General features: G+C 35.7%; 1 protein-coding gene across 3 annotated transcripts in view; it reads right to left on the reverse strand.

The window, feature by feature from the left end:
* ca8 (carbonic anhydrase VIII) overlaps positions 1–23,958 on the reverse strand; it is a 43,303-nt gene that overhangs the window by 18,451 nt on the left and 894 nt on the right. For 2 of the 3 annotated variants that reach the window (XR_003938007.1, XM_030161411.1), the window contains exons 2-7: positions 17,167–17,358; positions 16,866–16,990; positions 9,539–9,634; positions 8,479–8,541; positions 8,291–8,339; positions 4,574–4,686 (exon numbers count right to left, since the gene is read on the reverse strand). Coding sequence is in view for 1 of the 3 variants with exons in the window: in XM_030161411.1 (XP_030017271.1) it covers positions 4,574–4,686; positions 8,291–8,339; positions 8,479–8,541; positions 9,539–9,634; positions 16,866–16,990; positions 17,167–17,358 (638 nt within the window). In the remaining 2 variants the exon portion in view is untranslated. The remainder of the gene's footprint in view (positions 1–4,573; positions 4,687–8,290; positions 8,340–8,478; positions 8,542–9,538; positions 9,635–16,865; positions 16,991–17,166; positions 17,359–23,958) is intronic. The other variant, XR_003938008.1, reaches the window with a different exon arrangement.

Genomic DNA, 23,958 nt, shown 5'->3' on the forward strand with positions numbered 1-23,958 from the left:
TCAATATAAGTGAATCCCCAAAGGAACTTTGTGTTGGTAAATGCAAGTTATGCAAATTTACAGGATTTCAGTTCTGTTACACCATGTTGATGGTCATATGAACTATGTTTTCAGCTCAAAAATGTCCAATTTCATCACAATTAATGCTATATTTTCATGTCACAAATGGCCAAGTTATATTTTAACTGAATTTACCTGAAAAACAAATATTCTCTTCTTTTAGATTCCCAAATTTTTCTTACAAGATTATATCCTACATATCACATGTTTTATTTTTACAGGTTGCAATATGGAGTATGGTGCTGATCCATCCTGCTTATGTTACACCAATACATACATTAAGAATGTCACACATCACTTTTTAAATCAACAGTTTTCTAATAATAAGCATTTTTATAAAGAAATAACAATTCTATATTGTTATTTACTCTTTAGTATGATGATAAACTATACAATAAATAATTCCGATACTAGTTTTTGCACAGGGATCATTTGTGGAAACGGTGACATGGCTGCCGAGCATCAGTATGATGGGATCTGTAACAACCATGTCACATCCGTCCACTGCCACATTTTGTGTTTTTGTGTCAGCTGTTATTGTTTTAGATCCACTATACTAACATTTATGAATAAGAGGATAATTAACAATAGTAAGTATATAAGTTTATTACTAATAAAGTACTGGTACTGACCAGATCATCATGGGTAATGTCACGTCCGTCCACCAGCAAAAGTTTTCACATACACATGCTATTCAAAATTCAATATTTCTGAAAATGTAGCTTCCACTGTCAAATAATATCAGTAGTCTGTGCACAAATGTATTAGCATTATTTCAACACAGTTCTATACATTTCTTACAACTTTTTTTTTTTTTTTTGGCAAAAATGGCCACTCATTTGACCCCCTAAGTAAATTTTAGCCCATTTACATTCTTTTTCCCTGTTAAAACCATTGAAAACTACAACAACAGAAGGAGCTGTGTCCAGGTTGTACACAGGCATGTACCTGTGACTAGGTCTCCGATAATTACATAATATATTGTTTTATATTTAGAAAAATCTGGTCTCTCTCTGGTCTGGATGTAAAAGAAAGCATCCGTTTCTATTTTTTTTTTCCCAGATTAAGCTGGTGTTTTAACCCCGTCTTTTCTGAACATGACTTTACATTACAGGTATGAAAAAAAACTACACTCCAATAGACACATATATTTCTGTTCTCACTTATATCACTGGTAAACACAATAATTATTATACTTAAAGCTCCACTTTCTGCCATGTGATGAATTAATACTGCAGTGTTAATTCACCCATCCAATGTAAAGTGATAAAAAACAAGTATTTATCTGGATTTTATACATAAAAAGTCGATCTGAATCAGCGTGGACAGCCTTCATCTGTCTCTCTTTAGCATTTCAGAGGGTCCAATAGCCAGAGGGCAGTTCATATGAAAGACTAATAAATGTCAGCAGATTATCCTGATCATCGTTTACAATAACCTGCCTGAAGGGAGCCGTGAGTCAGGTGGAGTTTACATCTATTAGAGCCACGGTGACATGATCAATGATTAGCGAGTGCAAAGGTTTCCTGTACTGAGAATGCCAGAGGGCCTGAGGTCAGGTTGAAAACCACACAGCCTGACAGTCTGTATTAATTATATGTAAATCTGAAATAGGATGTGGAAAGACAGAAACTGACCACAGGTGCTCTCATTAAAACAGTGTCAGTTACAATTATATTAAAGGATCTATTTGTAGCATTTGTATTAAAAGTGGGGAAAGGTGAAACAGAACTAGGAATATGTGTCTCAGAGGAGGAATGGATCAATATCTGGAGAACTCAACAGTCAACCACTTCTTCAAGAACATGGAAGGAACATTTCTGGAAAAATATAATTCGATTTTTCATAACTCCTAAAATTACAGCTAAATATGTGTCCAGAGTTCAACCTTGTTGGAGAGAATGGTTGATATCAGTGTAAATCATGCACATGTCTTTTGGTTATGTCCTAAACTTGCATCATTCTGGGATAATGTATATTCAACAATTGTTAAGATATTGGGTTATGCAATTCCTAAAACATTTGTGGTGATGTATTTTGGATGTATTATTGGTAATAATGTCAGAAAAAATGATAGATATTTGTTTAAAATACTATTAGCAGCCTGTAAAAAGGCTATTACCAAAAAATGGTGCAGATTAGAACCACCTACAACTAACGACTGGATACAAACTGTGATTGGAATATTTGAGATGGAGATTCTGACCCATAGACTGAGGACTGAAGAAGAACAGTGTCATGATAAATGGAAGAAATGGACAATTTTCATTTCAACGTCACACTACTAAAACAATTGTTAGTCACCAGGTTTACTGTAGTCAATGTATCCACTATGCCCCCTATGTTTGTCTTGTTTTGTAATGTACATAAAATAAATAATAAAAATAAAGTAAAAAAAAAAAGTGGGGAAAGGTATCCTAAGAGTGTCAAGAGTAAAGAATTTTGATTTTTTTGCTAAAGACACCGAACTGAATTTCTTCAGTCACTAGCCGACAAGTAACTGTGACTGAATGTGACCACTAGAGGGAGTAGTGAGACACTCTGCTGGTCTCTTATGAAGCCGAAAACTAATGCCAAAACTGAGATGAAGATGAGAATCAATGTTAAAGACGTGTCAAAAACAAAAGCATTGAATATACAATGTTACTGTTATTCTATTAACAGTAACCAGGGGTGTCAAACTTTTTCACACCAAGGACCACTTTATCATAAAAAATTTTTAAAAAATCACTGACCACCTAACCAGCCGGCCAGTTTCCCACTCCCACCCTAAAAAAAACTTTTAAAAAGCCTATATTACAATATTATCATATTTTATATATTACAAATTAAGTCTGCAGTATATTACAAATGGTGCTAACAGCTCAATGCTAACAGAATGTCTTTGCACCTTTTTGCAAACATTGGTTGTTGTATCTCCAGCTTCAGTCACCGATCCATTGTCGTATTTTAGAACTGTTCAAGTCACTCTTCCTTTTGTTTCATTTCACTCTTCGTTTCTGATTATTTAGCTATTCTACTTCATTTCCACCACAATTCACAAGTCACAAGAGGTCTTTGATATGACGATAGACAACCTAGGAAACCTAATTGTAAAGAGATGGTGACGCAAAATGTGGGTTTGCATCGACAAATTCAATAAAAGTCTACTCTTAAGCTTATTTAGGATACATTTGATTCACTTTTAATTTAGAAAAAAATATCTGTACTTGTAACTTAGCTTTGGAAGTCAGATGAGGGTGATTTGAGAAACACTGATATAAATTTGGCTTTTTTATGACATCCTCTCGTGGACCACACTTCGAGTATCACTGTTCGAAACTTATCTTTATGGCAGCTATTGACAACATGAACTGTATAAAAAATGAAATGATTGAGGTTTTACTATTGTTTTCTGTCTAAAAACAGAGCTATAATGTAAACTATCAGCTGATGAAACACGTGAAGATTATAAAACACAGTCATTAACCAGCTGTCGGAATGTTTGTTTGAAGGAGAAACCTTTAATAGAACAATAAGCTTGATGATGATGAAATTCTTTATTCAGCCATTACATAATAATACAACCAGTGTCAACACTACAAACATTACCAACAGGTTAATGACTGAAAAGGCCCAGGCAGAGGCAGAATGCTTATATTAATGTCTGTCCTACGTAACAAATTCAGCTACCTAGCATTCAATATAGAAAAAAGAAAAAAACAACAATGCATACAACAAACAAACAAGCAAAAACATAAAAAGGTGAAAATAAACCAGAAAAATAGAAAACTTAACCAACCAAATTAATAATAATTTAATGTAGAATCAAAAATAAATGATTTACCTATTACTTATTAGAGCTTAACAACTGTATCCCTCAAAAATTGCCATATGTACCAATTTTTTTTAAATATCAAAAATAGGCTACACATTCTTAAATCCATGCTGGCCTCATTCCATAGTTTAACAACAGATATACATCTTCTTTTAGTCTCTTTTTTAGCTTTTTGTACAACAAATTTACAAACATCTCGCAAATCATATTTAGACTCATGTGTTGAGAAGAACCTTTGCACACAGACAGGGAGTAACTTTAATTTGGCTTTACATATTATTTACATTATTTTATAGCTTCTCACTTTATTCACATTAAGTGAAATAATTTGTGGAGATGAAGTGTTACTTCACACGTGGTTAGCGTATAGCCGTGGTTCCATTCTGGTACATGATAGGCTCCTGCCCTTAATAGTTGAGAATGTCAGTACTATATACATATATAAACCCACTGAAATTGCATTTTTGTGCTTGTATAGGTGATTTACAAAAGAAACCTGCTACTGACACACCTGCTACTATCCACTGTAATAATGTCTGTTAATCCTCAGATGGAAGCGTTATATCATTGATGCTATTTATCATTAAACTAAAAACAAAAAAGGTAGTTGGAAAAAGTTAAGGTCATACTGAAAACAGAAAAGGATACAACCACAACGGTGTGAAGATTTAAACATGTCTGTGTCGTATGTTTTACCTGTAACTGTGAGATGGTCAGAGGATAACGGTACAGGATCCAGGTCACATTTTCACTACAAGGCGGAGTCGTCAGAGACCCTTCATACACCCAGTAGTCTCTCAGCAGCGGGTCTGAGGACACATTACATTTATAACACAATAAAACACTCGGAAGAAAAAATGTAGCACATGAAAATAAGTTTAAATTCAGGTGTTAATGAACATAAGTCAATAGTCAGGTGATCGTATCAACATTGAAACAGGTTTTTTCCTCATGGTCATAAACACTTCAAATGCAAGTGAGGAGTGACCATATCCACCTAATATTACTATTGTTTTGTTTAAGCTGTGCCTCTGAGCTGCAGGAAAGAGTATAACAAAAAGAGAAAAAAAAAAACAATCAGATGTGACAGTGATGTGCTTTATTTATCTAAACTGAGTATACTGAGCCTCATAATAAAACATTATCTTTCATAGCTATTTTTATTTAGTATTAACCTTGCTATAGGGAGGGATCTGTCTACGTTCATTGCTTAGACTGACTAGATCAGGGGTGTCGAACTCATTTTAGTTCAGGGGCCACATACAGCCTAATATGAAATAAAGTGGGCCGGACCAGTAAAATAATGTAAATAATAGGATAAGAACTTATGAATAATATCAACTCCAAAGTTTTCTCCATGTTTTTGAGTGAAAAAAGTAAAATTCCGTAATGAAAATGTTTACATCTATGAACCGTACTTGAACATAACATGAACAAATATGAACAACCTGAAAATTCTTAAGAAAAATACGTGCAATTTTAACAATATTACACCCCAGTTTATTATCTATACATGTGCATCACAACTTGCAGATCACACAGTGGGTTTACAAATACACAAAACATTTAATAATTGGCAGAATATTGGTAAAATACTACATACTACTCTTAAGACATTTCAGGTTGTTCATATTTTTTGTGAAAGGCTAGTCTGTAAATGTAAACATTTTTGTGTAATTTTACTTTTTTGACACTAAAACAAAACAGAAAAATTAGCTTTTTTAAAATTATTTATAGGTTATTATGATAGTATTTTACTGATTTACCACTTTAGATTCAACATCTTTCACTGATAATATCTTCGGTGTAATTTTTACATTTCACAAATTCATTCCAGGGGCCGGATTGGACCCTCTGGTGGGCCGGTTTTGGCCCCCGGGCCACATGTTTGACATCTGTGGACCAGATGTTGTTTTATATGTCCTTCTGTAATGGACACGTCACTGAGTAGGATTAGTCTACATCCACAGTATTATTCCACTATTATTCTAAACATGACATGACAATACTCTGACTGACAGACGAATTATAAACAGCACATTCCATTGGATATTCTGATTTAGGCTGTTTTTTACTCATGGACCATTTCCAAATAAGAGAATTGGAATAGGCCAATGTTAGTTCTGTTTAATGAGGATTCTTTGAACGGTAATGCAGCGCATTTGGAAAATTAATCCAATGTGCACATACTGCAGCTTGCGACACATGACCCCTGTTTACAGTCATCTGGACTGAAGTCAAACACCCACATATGGATCCACATATCCGCTCAGAATGAGAAACACACCTACTGTTAAACATGAGGACAGAGAATACAAACAGGTTTTTTGGATGTGAGCAAGTATCTAAAACCTGACCTTTTCCAGAAGGTGTTTGAAGGTACAAAAGAGGGTGGTCGAGTTCACACAGTGGAACATCTGCCACCAGTGGAAAAACACTGGCTTTAATCAGGGTATGCATGACTGAATGTAACCAGGACTATTAATGGAATATTCATTTTAGTTTAGTCATATAAACAGCATAATAGGGATTTTAGATTTTTCTGAAGAAGTGCAAAAAACAGAATATTATGTGCATGTAATTGTAGTCACTGTCATGTTTAGGCTGGAGGAAAAGTCTCAAGTATAAGGAACTACTTAGATTCTTTATGCATCATGGTAATCCATCTGTATTTTCTTATATTTCTACCCTCTGGTCTCCGAGTATCACTGTTTCTCTTTGCCACATAAAATATCAGTTTAAGGGAAGAACCTACCAGCAGGAACACTAGTATTTTATCGAATATAAAGCTTTTACAAGTGTGATTTGGAAACCATAAGTTTTACAGGATATATAGTTGATAAAGTAACATGTAACAGAGCAGGAAACATCAGGTGCCCAGTACTTAAACTTTATAAATGAACAATATTTACTTCTACCATAAAGGTTTAGTGATCACCTGCATTTATCTGTCTGACTGTCAGGATTACACAAAAACCACTGCACTGATTTTCATTACATTTAGTTGAGGAGTAGAAACCAGCCCAAGTTTAAGTTAAAATTTAGAGCAGATTTAAGAAAAAGTGGGAATCCTTGTACTTTTTTTTCACATTGTGAAACCGGCTGTTGGGTATTTTAACCTCCCTCATTTAACTTTGAGGAAGGGGGATATATATATATATATATATATATATATATATATATATATATATATATATATATATATATATATACACACACACACACACATATATATATATATATATATTTTTTTTTTTTTTTTTTTTTTTTTTTTTTTGCTATAATATACTATAAAATTGCTATATAATATAATATACAATAATATTACTATAATGTAGAGTATTGTGCAAAAGTCTTAGACAGCGTTTAGTTTATTGTTTTTGGAGGGGGTAATGGGTGTGTGGAATTTCATTTTCATTATTTGGCTGCTTTTGTTTTCCTTAGAATGAGCTGTTTCTATACCACAGAGACCACCATGTTGCATTATTGTGTTTCTATTGGATCAGAATAGACTCCTCTTCTCCTATTTACATTTTAGAGCAGCCAGTATCTACTTTTATGGTTAATTTCTGTCATCTTCTATGTCTTGGAGTGGACCAGCCTTTATATATCTAAAACTAAAATGCCCAGGATGGACCAAACAAGCATTGGCTGGAGGTGGGGGTGGTCTACTAGATGTATTGCACAACTTCACCACTAGATTTCACTAAATATTACAAACTGACACTTTAAGAATAAATGAATGAATTGATGATAGACAGTCACCATAAACTGTGGTAATAAAACTTTTATTACTCTGCCCACCCAAGGGGAGGCAAGGGGTATTGTTTTTGGTGTGGTTTGTTTGTTTAACACTCTAGCAGCAAAACTATTGGTTGAATTCATACAACATTGGGTTTATAGATTACCAGTGACCCAGAATAGATGTGATTACATTTTGGAGAGTGTTGGTCAAAGTTAAAATTTTTTATGAATTTTTAAAACCTTTTTTTTCCCAATTTACTTATAATGGGCAAAATTTCAAATGTCTGTAGCAGCAAAACTATTGGTTGAATTCATACCAAATTGGGTTTATAGATTGCCAGTGACCCACAATTGATGTGGTATCATTTTGGAAAAAGTAGGCCAAAGTTAGCATTTTTTATGAATTTTTTACATCTTTTTTTTCTCCCATTTTTCTTATAATGGGCAAAATTTCAAATGCCTATAAAAACATCAATTATGTTTCAATTTACTTCAAACTTGGCACATATATAGAGGCAACTGATATGCTGACATCAGCACACGCATAGACATGATGATATCAGCTGGACTGATGCTAAAATAAGCTACAATATGTGCGAAGGGTGGGGTTTCTTGTGGCTAGGACCAGTTGTTTTTATTTGTGTTTATGTACTTTTATTTTCTTCTTACCAGGTAACAGAGTGTTGGGGTTGAAGCAGGGGATGATCTTGCTCTTCCCCTAATGAAAATAAATATCACAACAGTATTATTATCAGCATTAATCCACATCCAATATGAGTCATTGATCAGTTGTTCTTTATCTTTAACTAAACCTGTGTGATGCCAACCTCTTCTGATCCGTCTGGTGTTTGTCTCACCTTGTACTGCAGGTCCTGTAGAACTTCAGTGATGGCCTTTAGTCCCAGATGTTCTTTACCGATCTGAAAAAACACAACACTTTTCAGGTACGTGGTCAGTTTGTCCCCACTTACTTATTTTGGATCTTCTTCAGAAAGACGTCAGCGATTGTTTGAAAGTCACAACATAGTAGATTTTATCAGCTGTATCCTGACAGGAAGTGGAAAGGATGTGGAGACGACGGGATCTGTCAAACACAGGAATCGTTGGGTTTGTGGTGTAAAGACTGAGGCCTCAGGAGGTCAGGACTGTCTGGTGTGAAACCTGGAGGAAATACCCAGCGGGTGTTTTCTCACCGGGTGTGATTCAACTGCTGTGACTCAGACGTCGAACCTTTTATCAGCTTAAGCCAAATTTTCTTCAGAGAAAAATGTAGTGTAATTGTACCAGAAGGTATTTTCCAGCCTGTGTCATACTTTCATCAACACACTGATTAAAACTTATCTGAAATTAAACATGTTCACTCCCATAGAACAAAACAATAATTACAATTCAAGGAAGAAAAACAATGACACCCTGAAAAGGTGTGGATGGGTTTTTAATTATTTTAAGCTCTAACTTGGCATTTCAGGGCCACTTTAGGTGAAATAAAAAAAGAAATTGGAGCATGAGGAGGGGGTAATATTTAAAGGAAAAGAGTCAGAATTTTCCAAATTAAAGTTGTAAATTAATTAGAAAATTCCACCATAAACCCTTAATTCCCATATGGCAGCTCTATACAAACCACTCAGCTAGAATTTAATTTTTTCTTGTAAATTTGCCACTTCCCTGAGAATTTTCATGTATTTTCTTGCAAATTTATAGTCATATATATCAGAAATCTAAAACATTTTTCCTAGAAAATATCTTCCTTCTATCCATTTCCTTATGTGGTCTTACCCTATTACACTGTTGTGCAAACTGTAAGTAATATTTTTCCTCAATTTATTTATTACAACATATTTATTAAATTAGAAAATATACAACAAATTTTCTGAAAATCTTCCAGTAGAGCTCCTCTTGTCTTATGTAGACATTTACCTGCACAAATAGCGCTATGATGAGGACTCCATTTTTTTTCCCCAGTGCGTCTTCTAGAGTATTGAAGAGTGTGCTGTTCCAGTGGATCAGATGGAGCTAAGGGCAAAAAGGTAAACAAAACACAACCTGTATGTGAGAGGTGGTTGTTGAAGACAGGTGGAAGGAACAGTGGCATGACCAAGTGTGTGGACCCAGCAGCTGGTGGTGACGGAGGAGCCTTATGGTCTGCACTGACGCTCTTTTATCAAAATAATCTGAGAAGGGATAAAACCTGTTGGTCCAATAGTTATAAATGACTATAAAATGAGTGTCAAACTCATTTTAGTTCAGGGAACACATACAGGTCTCATATAAACACAGACAACAACAAATTTTTCCTCTTTGTTTTCGTGCAAAAAAGTGAAATTACATTATGAAAAGGTTTACATTTACAAACTATCCTGAAAAATACAGCATGTAACTGATCAAAACAGCATGTAGAGACAAACTAGGCCTATTTCACTGCCACACAACCATGCTCCTTCACAGATGAAGCCAAATTCCTTGTATAATCATATTCAGGTGTGATCGTGGTTAAACTGATGGTGATGGTGAGTGTTGGTGCACATTTCTGTGATTCAGCAGAATACACAAAGCCTATCCTGCTCAACATGTAAATATTAAAGTTAAACGTGGATAAAAACATTAGGACTCTCTTCATCTAATATTTGTTGTACAACCATCTGCATGTTTCATGAACATTATGAAATGAAATCATGTTCTGGAAGCAAAAAAAGGTCAATATTTTCACATCTGTCAGGTATTCTAATAATTTTGGCCACCACTGTATGTGTGCACAATAATACCTATAGATCAGGGGTCTCAAACATGCGGCCCGGGGGCCAAATGCGGTCCGTCAAAGGTTCCAATGCGGCCCCTGGGATGAATTTGCAAAGTGCAAAAAATTCAACAGTCAAGGCTGTGAACTCATTTTAGTTCAGGTTCCACATACAGACCAATATGATCTACAGTAAAATAAAAACAGCATAAAAACCTACAAAAAATAATGACTCCATATTTTTTTCTCGGTTAGATGTGAAAATAATCTTACATTATGCCTATAAATAATGACAACTTCAAATTTTTGTCTTTTAGTGCAAAAAATAACATTAAATTATGAAAATATTTACATTTACAAACTGCACTGTAACAATAAAATGTGAATAATATGAAAAACCTGAAATGTCTAAAGAAAATGAAGCTCAATTTTAATAATTTTCTGCCTGTTACTAAGTGTTTAGTGTCTTTGTAGATCTGATCCATAATGCACATGTAGAAATGATAAGTTGAGGCATAACATTGTTAAAATTGTACTTATTTTTCTAAAGAAATGTCAGTTTTTTTCAGGTTATTCACATCTTTTTTTGTTTGGATAGTTTATAAAAGTAAGTATTTTCATAATTTATTTTATTTTATTTTTTTCACTAAAACAAAGACAAAAATTTGAAGTTGTCATTATTTATAGGTTATTATGTTATTATTTTACTGGTGCACCCCACTTGAGATCAAATCGGGCTGAATGTGGCCCCTGAAAGAAAATGACTTTGAGACCCCTGCTACAGATGGATGTAGTTTATGTAGGTGCAGTGTTAGTTCTGTGACAGAATGTGTCAAACTGTTGCTCCTGAGTAACAGTTTTGCTTTTGATATACAGGGTGGGGAAGCAAAATTTACAATATTTTGAGGCAGGGATTGAAAGACAGTGTATGACCAATTAGTTTATTGAAAGTCATGAGAATTTATTTGCCACAAGAAAATTTACATCATAGAAAATGTTTTTATTCCATGTGTCCTCCTCCTTTCTCAATAACTGCCTTCACACGCTTCCTGAAACTTGTGCAAGTGTTCCTCAAATATTGGGGTGACAACTTCTGCCATTCTTCTTTAATAGTATCTTCCAGACTTTCTTGTAATAGTTTTGCTCATAGTCATTCTCTTCTTTCCATTATAAACAGTCTTTATGGACACTCCAACTATTTTTGAAATCTCCTTTGGTGTGACGAGTGCATTCAGCAAATCACACACTCTTTGACGTTCACTTTCCTGATTACTCATATGGGCAAAAGTTTCTGAAAAGGTATGGATAATAGTGTTAGGTATGATTATGACATCAATATATGTTTGGTTTCAAAACAATTAACGTAGTGCTTGCTGAGAAAAAACAACTAAATGTTCATTGTAAATTTTGCTTCCCCACCCTGTACATAGATAAGTTATGCTGCATCTTGGTCATGACTTTTTTCTGCATAATCTTGAATTACATTGAAAACTGTACACCACTGAACAATCACCAGACAAATATTTAACAAGTAACTGTGCTAAAGTACCAAGGACATTTGCACATCAACCCACTGAAACACAAATAAAAAGGATGCAATGGAAAGGCGTAGAGCTATAGTATCATATGACTGAAACAGTTTTGCTCAGTGGAATCACTCCTCCCTTTCATATGGACTATTGAAGAATTCTTCCTAATGTGCTTTTAGTGAAATTGATGTGGGGTTTTGTCCCACAACAGTTGGATTGAAAACACATTAAAGGATATTGAACTGGTAGCAGGGTGTTGTTATTGTGTAAGTCTTTATTAGTTTAAGTTTTTCTCTGTTATGTTGAACTGTGATGCAGGGTGGGTGGGGTTAAAATGAGAGGCTATGTGGTGCAAAAAGAGGGTCATTTTGAGGAAACCCACATGTCTCACACCCATATTTAAGATAACTTGTAAAAAAAAAAAAAATCTTGTACAGAGGAAGGAATGTGGATTCTGTGGGCCCTCACTTAGACCTGATACATTCTGGACACAGCATGAATACAACCTGTATCCAAAGACTGGAGAAAATGTTCATCTGTGACAGTCAGAGAAGAGCACTGAGACAAAACACAGAACACACTAATGATATTCATGGAATGTATAAACAGCTCATGTGGTGTTTGTCAACTTAGATGCAAATAATTGGGAAAATTGCAGAATTTCAGTGAGATTTACGAAAAAGTAAAAGCAATGAAGACTGCATCATTTCTAGAGAGAATAGTAATGTGATAAAATAGTAGGTAAAGCTATCAGCCTGTGTAGTAAAACCAGGTGTAATGTAGAAGAGCTTAATGGTATATCTTTCCAAATGAGGGTTCAGCCAGAGTTCAGTAATTTACCGTAGCTTCTTAGCTTAGGTTTGGTTTTCCTTTTTCTTTTTTATCCTTAGCTTGAGTTTCTTTACTGTTTTTCAGACAGTGATTTCACCAATAGAAAACTGAAGTCCTGCCCCTTCCATTTTTTGACACCTAACTTCAGACAAACTGTGAAAGAGACTGGTAATTTTTTTGATCCGTATTGAATTATGCCACCATTTATATCATACATATCATGTTTGTCGATTTAATAGATAATTTTTTAAAGAAAGTCATGGTTTGTGGGGAACAGTAGTACAGAACTAGAAGCACTCGGAGAGCGCAGACCTCCGCCAAGGCTGATCAGTGGCGCCCCCCGTGGGCCCCCCCACCCCCGATCACCACCAAAATTTAATAATTTCTTCCTTATCCCATTTCCAACAAACCCTGAAAATTTCATCCAAATCTGTCCATAACTTTTTGAGTTATGTTGCACACTAACGGACAGACAAACAAACAAACAAACAAACAGACAAACAAACCCTGGCAAAAACATAACCTCCTTGGCGGAGGTAAATATCTAGTGTTGTGTTGAACAGCTCAGTGGACTGCATCTTTTGTCATGTGATACACAACAACACCAAAGCTAACACCAAAACAGCCACTGCCTTGGTACATTTTACCTCACCCTTCAAGGGTGAGAGGGAAAAGTATTATATATTAAAGGTGCAGGAGACTTTCGTGACCGATTTTTCATCAAATCTGTAAAACCTCAGTCACAGCCTAAGTATCACGAATCTGTAAGTCTTTCTGTCATTACTCACCTGAATCTCTTGCATTACGATGAACAATTTCGAAGTGCCATCCACCATAAACAAACCATGTGTTTACAAACAGAGCCGGGAGGTCACTCGGGCATCTTTGGAATTTTGTCGCATTGTGCATTGTGGGAAATGGAGGCTCGTGCAGCCACCTGCAGCGGCAGCAGCAGCGCAACCATATGGTATTATAGGGATGAAACAAACATGCGGAAATGTCTGAAACACGGAAACAGCTGGAGGAATATGTATAGAGGGAAGGGAACTCTTGCCATTTCCGCGTCATGTCTTTAGCAGTTGCCACTGTCAGGTGGCTGCGCGAGCCTCCGTTTCCCACAATGCACGTTGCGACAAAATTCCGAAGATGCCTGAGTGACCTCCCGGCTCTGAATGCAGACACACAGCTTGTTTATGGTGGATAGCACTTTGAAATTGTTCACCGTAATACAAGAGATTCAGGTGTGTAATCACAGAAAGACTTACAGATTCGTGATACTGAGGATATGACTGAGGTTTTACAGATTTGATGAAAAATTGGTCACGAAAGTCTCCCACACCTTTAAGTATTAAGACGTGAAAACCACTACAGCAGTGGTTCCCAACCTTTTTTGGCTCGTGTCCCCATTTTAACATCACAAATTTCAGGCCACCCCAGACGTTCAAAACAGAAACTTTTTTTTGGTGAAAATTAATTTTTTTTGATCATGTAATACTTTGCTATACTATGTTGCAAATAAACGTTAATTTTAGACAACATTTAGTCTATATAATGTATATTACTATGGACGGAGGCAGAAAAGCCAGGTGTAGATTACTGCACAAAGGGAGGATTTTATTTTCCTTGGTCAGGATATGTACAGTCAGCCCAGCTTGGATTTACAAGACTGACAATTAATACTGAACAAACAAGAAGTCAAACTATGAATTATGAAAGAGCTGCAGCATCTGAAACTGACCATAATAAACATTTGAAAGATAAACAGTACCACAGTGCTTCAGTTTCAGCTTCACAGTTTGTCATGTCTTTTATGTATTGGGAGTATGTCTGTCAACTCACCATATATTTTCTATTAGTATGTTTTTTTTGTTTTTTTATCAATTACTAGAAATTTCAGGCGACCCCATTTGAATTCCAGGCGACCCCACATGGGGTCCCGACCCTAAGGTTGAAAAACACGGCACTACAGTCTGGTCAAGTTGAATCTTGACACTGAGCAGATTGTGTCGAAATAAAGTTACAATGACCTCTGCAGTCACTTCTGTAACTTAATGTACATTCAGCACATTTGTAGTTATGCGGTGGGGTAGTGGTTAGCACTTATGCTTCACAGCAAGAAGATTCTGGGTTCAACTCTGAGTCAAACCTCTTTGTCTTGAGTAAACCTGTTCTCTTCACACTTACTAACTTCCTCCAGGTGCTCCAGTTTCCCCCATCATTAAAAACAGGTCCATGTAGGTCAGAGGAGTGCCTTCAGGGTCACTGTATGTGCTGATGCTGATGCTAATGCTAGGTACTATGTGTAAATTAGGAAGGATAAAATGCAGAGACTGAATTTCCCCATGGGAATAATAAGGCAAGTTAACCTTTATTTATGTATGTTCACAGTTTGATAGTTCAACTGTGACTTTATAAAATTATCTTTTAAATTGACAAAGATCATAAGTGTAAATGATGCATTACATATGAGAATGAAATTGCAAATAACTTGATTATAATGTTTTTGTTTTTTTTTCATAATTAGGTTTCATGAGGCACAACTGGAAGGGACAGGACTTCATCACACAATCACCAACATCAGATTTTATCTTTTTATCTGCTACCGTTGGCTGAATCCAGGTGGAACAGGGCCTGTGCAGTCGTCACATCCACATCACACTCATAATCAACCTGACAGTTATTAAATCAGTGCCCAGCTTTACACAGAGGGCCAGGATAAACAGCATGAATTCCACTGTTCACATGAATGTTGTCTTAGAACAGACTGACATTTGTAAGGTTTTAGTTTTGACCTTTGATTCCAGCGAAATGCCAGATGTTCAGTGCTGGGACATGTACTCTGAGAGTCTGCACCTGAGCACAAAAGGATGACATTTAAGATAATAACTGAATGTTTTGGGAGAAAATATGTTTAGATTTTATGCAAGTGAGCTCAGAGTATCAGGTACTTCTGTGGTTTAACTATTATCCTATAGCAGGGGTGTCAAACTCATTTGAGCTCAGGGGCCACATACAGCCCAACATGATCTGAAGTGGGCCGGACTAATAAAATAACAACAAGATAATATATAAATAATATCATCTTCAAATTTTTGTTTATGTTTTAGAACAGGGGTGTCAAACTCATGTTATTTCAGTTCCACATTCAGCTGAATTTGATCTGCAGTGGGCCGAACCAGTAAAATAATAACATAATAATATATAAATAAGGTCAACTCCAAACTTTTATCTGTTTTAGAGAAAAGTAAATTTACATTATGAAAAGGTTTACATCTACAAACTATCCTTTCAAAAGATGTGAATAACATGAATAAACTGAAAAAATAAATGTAATTTTAACAATGTTCTGCCTCAGTTTATCATTTACACATGTACATTATAACATACAGATCACAGTGGATCTACAAACACACAAAACATTTAATAACATACAGATTATTGTTAAAATTGTACTTATTTTTCTTTAGACATTTCAGGTTGTTCATATTTGTTCAGATTATTCACATTTTTGTGAAATTATACTTTGTTTTAGTGTAAATACATGAAAATATTTACTTGACAAACAGAAACATTTAGAGTTGTCATTATTTCTATGTTATTATGATAATATTTTACTGGTCCTGCCCACTGAAGATTGAATTCATCTGAATGTGGAACCTGAACAGAAAGGATCGTTAATATTTTAGTGTAATTTTTGCATTTCATAAATTCATCCTGAGGGCTGGACTGGACCCTCTGGTGGGCCGGATTTGGCCCCCGGGCCGCATGTTTGACACCTGTGTCCTATAGGTTAGCATGAAGATGAGAGGATACAAATAGACTACCTGCTTCTACAATTATTATAATTTTTTTTTGCTTCTGTGTTAATTCTTTTGTTTCCAGTTTACAGCCCGTGGAGAAACACTTTCAGTCTTGTGAAAAAAATCTGCCACCAAAAAGTATCACTCCTCATGGCCTTCCACTGTTATCTGAAGGACAAACGTCAATGCCACATGTCTAAGTGTCTAAACACTGTATTTCTTCAGTCATTTAGAGGCTGTTTTCCAAGGCTTTATTTTGTGTGTGTAGGTGTGTGTGTGTGTGTGTGTGTGTGTGTGTGTGTGTGTGTGTGTGTGTGTGTGTGTGTGTGTGTGTTCCCTATCCACTCTACCTCCATAGGGAAAGCCTTGAAGTTGACAGTGTGCTCTGATCCTCTCTGGTTTTCTTTTCCCCAGTGGAATCGGACCTCATGAAGCTCATACTCATGATCACTCGGCAAAGGGCCCCCGGTAACCACTAGCAACAGCACAGGAAACCCAAGGCATCATGGGCAGACACATACAGGAAACAAGGTATAGATTAAAGAGGTCTGTGCAAATATGGAAGTTTAAGAAAAGGTGATCCTAAATAAGATACACAACTTTGTCTTCACAGTGTGTCTCTTCAGAGTGTAATGTGTGTTGACGTCTCACCTGATTTGGACTTGAGGATGATGCGAACAGTGTGTCCATCATTGATAACCTCACAGTCCCGACACACCACGTAGTTTGGAGATAAGCCGACATCCAGGAGGGATGGGTCATACTGAGCCTCCCTGGAGTTCAAGTTAATGGGAGACTGGTACTCACCGTTGGCTGCTGGGAAATGGAGTCCCCACTCTACACCTGTGACAAAAAAAAACACAAATAGATGGTGAGTTTGGTGTGCAGTTCAGCTCTGTCTTCCCAAAAGATAAGGATTTAACGCACCACTAATATCAATATATGATCAATACATGTAAGTAATTCAGGTTAAAATGCTATTTCCCAGCTTTCCAGCGGCATCAGATATGACCCATTTTGTAGTTTTGTGGATCTGTAATGGACATGGAAACACCTTCATCTTCTGCAACATTGACTGACAAATAAAAGCCATGTAGTTTGACAAATGATAGTGGCTGTAGACAATTGATTTTGTGTTCAGTTGATGGTAAATTTTACCAGGACAATATTATAATAAATTGTCATAAATCACTAAAAGTAAGTTGTGTCAAAAAATAGGTCTAGATCAGTGTTTTCCAACCTTGGGGTCGGGACCCCATGTGGGGTCACCTGAAATTCAGATGGGGTCGTCTGAAATTTCTAGTAATTGATAAATATAAAAACTTACTAATAAAAAATATCTGGTGAGTTGACAGAGACAATCCCAATACATAAAAGACATGACAAACTGTGAAGCTGAAACTGAAGCACTGTGGTACTGTTTATCTGTCAAATGTTCATTGTGGTCGGTTTCAGATGCTGCAGCTCTTTCATAATTCATAGTTTGAGTTCTTGTTTGTTCAGTATTAACTGTCAGCCTTGTAAATCCAAGCTGGACTGACTGTACATATCCTGACTAAGGAAAATAAAATCCTCCCTTTGTGCAGTAATCTACACCTGGCTTTTCTGCCCCCATCCGTAATAATATACATTATATAGACTAAATGTCGACTACAATTAACGTTTATTTGCAACATAGTATAGCAAACTATTATATGATCAAAAACAAATAAATTTTAGCAAAAAAAAAAAAGTCTCTGTTTTGAATGTCTGGGGTCACCAGAAATTTATGATGTTAAAATGGGGTCACGGGCCAAAAAAGTTTGGAAACCACTGGTCTAGATCTTAAAGGGTTAAGATACTAAGAAACTAAAAAGTACCTCATGTATTTTGCAGGTGAAAACTATTCTAGACTAAATGACCAGTGACCCCCCCACCCCCCACCCCCATATCACACCATGTACATGCACAGCCATGATGATGGTGTAAAGATTTAATTTTCAATGCTTTTCATTTTCACTCGTGTGTTTTTTTCTCCCTGTCTTTTCCCTCTGCAATTGCTTGTTGTATGTTGCTGCTGTTAACTGTGAAATTTCCCCATGGTGGGATAAATAAAGTCTTATCTTATCTTATCTTATCTTATCTTATCTTATCTTATCTTATCTTATCTTATCTTATCTTATCTTATCTTATCTTATCTTATCTTATCTTATCTAAGCAAAATAAGGATCAGGCTAATTAGATTGAATGAGAAAACTTTGAGTTCATTCAGTTTAGTGGTTTTGATTTTGATGCAAAATGGAAGTTGAAGTTTTGAGCTGACATGACCTCGAGTAACATCTGTTCCGTTTTTCACAAAATAACATCCACATCTCCACAAATGCCACACAGCTGATGCAAGCAGAAGGTAACATTGCTATCAATCTTCTTCAATCTGATCAGATCACCAGAACCAGATCCAGAAGCTGAGTGTCAGTCATTCCACCACTGTGCATTTCCAACAGTTCAGTGGAACTGTCACTGATCAACCCGTCAGTCTGATATTGGGGAAACCATACCTCCAATCCAAATGTGTCTGTCCATAAGGAGGAGGATTCTGACAGTTATTGACGCAAATGGGGCCAGAATCATTATTGAGCTGACTCAGAGGCTAGAAAGACAAATTTGTAAACTTAACACTCATTTGTGTGTTGTGTTAATAGTGGAATAAAATGTATTAGTGTGACCCATTTATGGTTTCAGTGACTAAAAAAGTTAATGAATAACTAAAAATTTAAAAATTGGTGGTGCAATTATAAATTCTATTAGTACTGATCAATGTAAATGTAAATGATATGAATATAAGCAATAAACAACTGGAAAAACTGGAAACTGGAAAAATAAATGTAATACAAGTGTCCAGTACGAGACACCAGTGAACATGTTAGCACAGTGTTTTTCAGCCTTGGGGTCGGCACCCCTCGTGGGGTCGCCTAAAATTTCTTGTAATTGCTAAAAAAAAAAAAAAAAAAACACTAATAAAAAATATACACTACAAACAAAAAGTTAAGGATGTTTTTAATTTTTGGGCTATTTTTTTCAGTTGGGATTCTTGCACAGCACTTTTTACTTTTTTTTGTGTGAATTGAAACATTTTTTTCAATGACCAGACATGGTTTTATTTACAAATGGCAAAAATGACGAAAAAAAATGACAACCCCCCCCCCCCGAAATTTCCTTAACTTTTTGTTTGTAATGTATGCTGAGTTGAGAGAGCCAATCACAAAACATAAAAGACATGACAAACTGTGGTTGTGAAACAGCAGCACTGTGGTTCTGTTCATCTTTCAAATGTTCATTGTGGTCAGTTTCAGATGCTGCAGCTCTTTCATAATTCATACTTTGAGTTCTTGTTTGTTCAGTATTAATTGTCAGCCTTGTAAATCCAAGCTGGACTGACTGTACATATCCTGACCAAGGAAAATAAAATTCTCCTTTTGTGCAGTAATCTACACCTGGCTTTTCTGCCTCCGTCCATAATAATATACATTATATAGACTAAATGTCTAAAATTAACAATTATTTGCAACATAGTATAGCAAACTATTACATGATCAAAAAAAATTTAATTTTAGCAAAAAAAAAAAAACCCAAAAGTCTCTGTTTTGAATGTCTGAGGTCGCCAGAAATTTGTCATGTTAAAATAGGGTCATGAGCCAAAAAAGGTTGGGAACCACTGTCTTAGCAGGTCTGCACATGTGTAATGCAGTACATCTGTTCCCAAACACTGGGTCAGGACCTATTGGTGGATTATTTGGAAGAAGCTTGTTTTTGATAATACTATACCTACTTAGAACAGTACATTTTATATTGGAAGGCTAGCATACATCCTGTTTTACTTATGATGGAGCCTGTTACTCTGCTTCAATACATCCATTTGGTCTTATCATGTATCTGTCTTTGGAAACACATGCATAAAATATCATATAAGGCAATGAAGAAACAACAGTAAAAATCAGCAGGAATGTTAATTTATGGAAAAAGTAAGTTCATATGTAACAAATCAGGCCTATTGTGAATTACTTTTTGTTTTTTGTTTTTTTTTGTCATTTGGAAAACCTGAAGTCACAGAAAACAGGTTTGTGAGGTATTGGACACTTCTGACATTTACAGGAAGTTCTATTTAAAGCTCATCTTGATGAAGAGAATGATAAACAATGATCACATACACATTTCTGTTTTCTACCAAGTGAAAAAACTTCTTTATATATGAGTTTCCTGAGGTAAGAGGTGTGCAAGGTTGTGTGCTAATGATACATTTGTCCTCATCTGTTGACGTCAACAGATTCTATTACTAACTGTGTCTGTTGTTTTAAATTCGTGGTAACAGCCACAATACATTGACTTCTATGAAGAGGATTTGAGTCAGTAAACTCACCCCCCCCCCACCCCCACCCCCACTCCTCTACAGCAGCAGCAGTGTGCAACACTACCTACCTTTAGCTAACATCAAAAATGAAAAATACATGACATCACAGGAAAAAAAAATCCTAATAATATTTTTATTTTTTCTTTTACTTTAATAATACTAAAGTTTCTAACTCGTTCTTGAGCTTAGAAATGGTATTGAACCTCACAGACGGATGCAGAAAAGGTTCCAACAGGCCTAAACCTTTTGTTTTTTCAATCAGTCAGTGCATCACCTGTTCTTGTTCTTCTTTTCCGTGCTATTTTCATCATCTTCAACTCACATATTGAGGTCAGTTCCTCTGTGTGTGTGTGTGTGTGTGTGTGTGTGTGTGTGTGTGTGTGTGGTCATATATTTCATATATTTATAAGGACTTTCATGGGGACAAGATGCAGCTCCCTAATGCAAATCATTAAGTTTGAGGAATAAGAGTTTCAGGGTAAGTCAGTAGTTTCCAACCTTTTTTTGGCTCGTGACCCCATTTTAACATCACAAATTTCTGGTGACCCCAGACATTCGAAACGGAGAATTTGTTTTTCCTAAAATTAATTTGTTTTTGATCATGTAATAGTTTGCTATACTATGTTGCAAATAAACTTTAATTTCAGACCACATTTAGTCTGTATTATGTATATTATTATGGACAGAGGTAGAAAAGCCAGGTGTAGATTACTGCACAAAGGGAGAATTTTATTTTCCTTGGTCAGGATATGTACAGTCAGTCCAGCTTGGATTTACAAGGCTGACAATTAATACTGAACAAACTAAAACTCAAACTTTGAATAATAAAAGGGCTGCAGCATCTGAAACTGACCACAATGAACATTTGACAGATAAACAGCAACACAGTGCTTCAGTTTCAGTTTTACAGTTTGTGATGTCTTTTATGGATTGTGATTGTCTCTCTCAACTCACCATGTATTATTTATTTTTATTTATTTTATCAATTACTAGAATTTCAAGTGACCCCATTTGAATTCCAGGCGACCCCACGTGGGGTCCCAACCCCAAGGTTGAAAAACACTGGGGTAAGGATTAAGGTTATGGGCAAGTTTAGAGTAACTTTTCCCCCTTGTATCCTTTCATTCATCTCTGCCTCTTGTGTGAACAGAATTTCTACTGGGGGCAACAAGGACAAAGACACAGAACATTGATGGGAATGTTCACTTGACAATGAAATGTGATGAAACAACAGTATAGATTAAGTTGGTGCTATTTTAACTTCTCCTGCCCTGAGGGATAAAAAAAGTGTGAAGAAAGTGACAAAGATCACATTGTAAGATGTGCAGAACCCAAAGTATTCTCAAAAGGAGGAAATAAACATTAAAGTGTCATGTTCAGGAAGGATACGTCTTACCAAAAATGAACTCAGCGCTAGCCACTTTCAGTCTGTTCCTCCTCCTCCTCAACCACAGCAGGAGCAGACACTTCACACTGGTGGGTTATTCACTCCACACTAAAGAGGGGTGGGGAGACCATCACATTCCCCCTTCCCTCAGCAACTAAAACCCTGACAACAATTTCCCTCAGGCACTGAGTCTTTCAGTGAAGCTGCTATTCTCATAAAAGGGCTCTGCAAAAATCTGTGTGGGTTTAGGTGGCTGTATGTGAAATGACACCAGAGGATCCCATTTTATAATCATTTAATATTACTGACCAAGTGATTGAATGGCTGACTTGCAGTGTTGATCACCTGCCAGTTCATTTCTTATTGTATCGTGACACAGATCCCTTTCTGCTGCAAACAAAAGAAAAATCTGGTGTCTTCATAGTCCAGTTAATCCCAAAATCCATCATATGGATAAACAACTGTGGAGAATCTGACTTCTAACAATGAAAAAAAATAAATGTGTATACATGCTTTATATGAATACTGTGTGATTCTGCTTGCACATAAAGTGGTACCATTTGTTTGTTGATCTAGAGAACCAAGAGGATGAACTAAAAAGCAACAGGAAGTATTATGCATGTCAAAACATATCAAACCAGAGACTCTGTGACAGTTTGATTGAGTTTAACATGTTAGTTCTTCATGCATAAGTAAAGTGGTGACAATATAGTGTATTTTCAACAATATAAATGCCAGATAAAATGGAAATATGTAGATAGAGGAGGAATTAAAAACAAGACGTTGCAGCAGCATCCTTCTACCTGTGGTCAAATGAAACCGACACAGTAGAGTGACAGCTGAAACCACAGTGGTTGTGTTTTTTTGGTGCTTGGCGGAGGTGTTGTGTGCTAAGTTTAACTATATTCATCTGTTACAAAGATATTGTCCATGAAATAACTGTTTTCATAAATAGTTTATAAGGTCTTTTTGAGAAATCATGAATTATTTGTTATATTCCAGTTAATGTTTGCTATTTCTCAATTTAAATCAGCAAAAGTCTACAATTCCTGATCATCTGTTCAGTCAAAGACCTTATAAACTACTAGGATCACAAGTGTCCTGTACATTTGGTCATGTACAAAATGTTTCCTGATGTGTCGTTACCAATAGAAATGATTTTGAAATCTTAAATGCTATATTAAATGTTATTTACAAGCCATTCATTATTGTCTAATTTGTGCATATAAAGTGTACTTACAGTGAGAATATTAAAGGTTTAATCACAGTACATCCTTCGGTGCTCAGTAAAGGCAGCAAAAAAGAGAAAACATGATGAGAAAAAACAATCTAAATTAACCTCTGTAAAACATGTTTAATATTCTTATGTGATGTTTGTGTTTCTGCTTCTAGTTTTCTTTATTGACATGAAGATGGACAAACTAGTCACTTATATAATATACCTAAAACCCCTGTTTCTTTATAGAAACAAATTTTAATATTAATCATTTTTATCAGTGCCATATTTCTTTTTTTCAGCCTAAATATAGACTGACTTGACAGTAAATACTGCAAAAAAGCTCTCAGTTACTTGAGCTTGAACTAAACCTTTAACTTGTGTAAAGATGAATTATTCTTTTAGTTTTACTCAGCCTGGAACAACAGTTAAGTCATCTGTGCTTCTGGAAGG

The sequence above is a fragment of the Sphaeramia orbicularis genome, chromosome 17, assembly GCF_902148855.1.
Source record: "Sphaeramia orbicularis chromosome 17, fSphaOr1.1, whole genome shotgun sequence".
NCBI classification, from domain to species: domain Eukaryota; kingdom Metazoa; phylum Chordata; class Actinopteri; order Kurtiformes; family Apogonidae; genus Sphaeramia; species Sphaeramia orbicularis.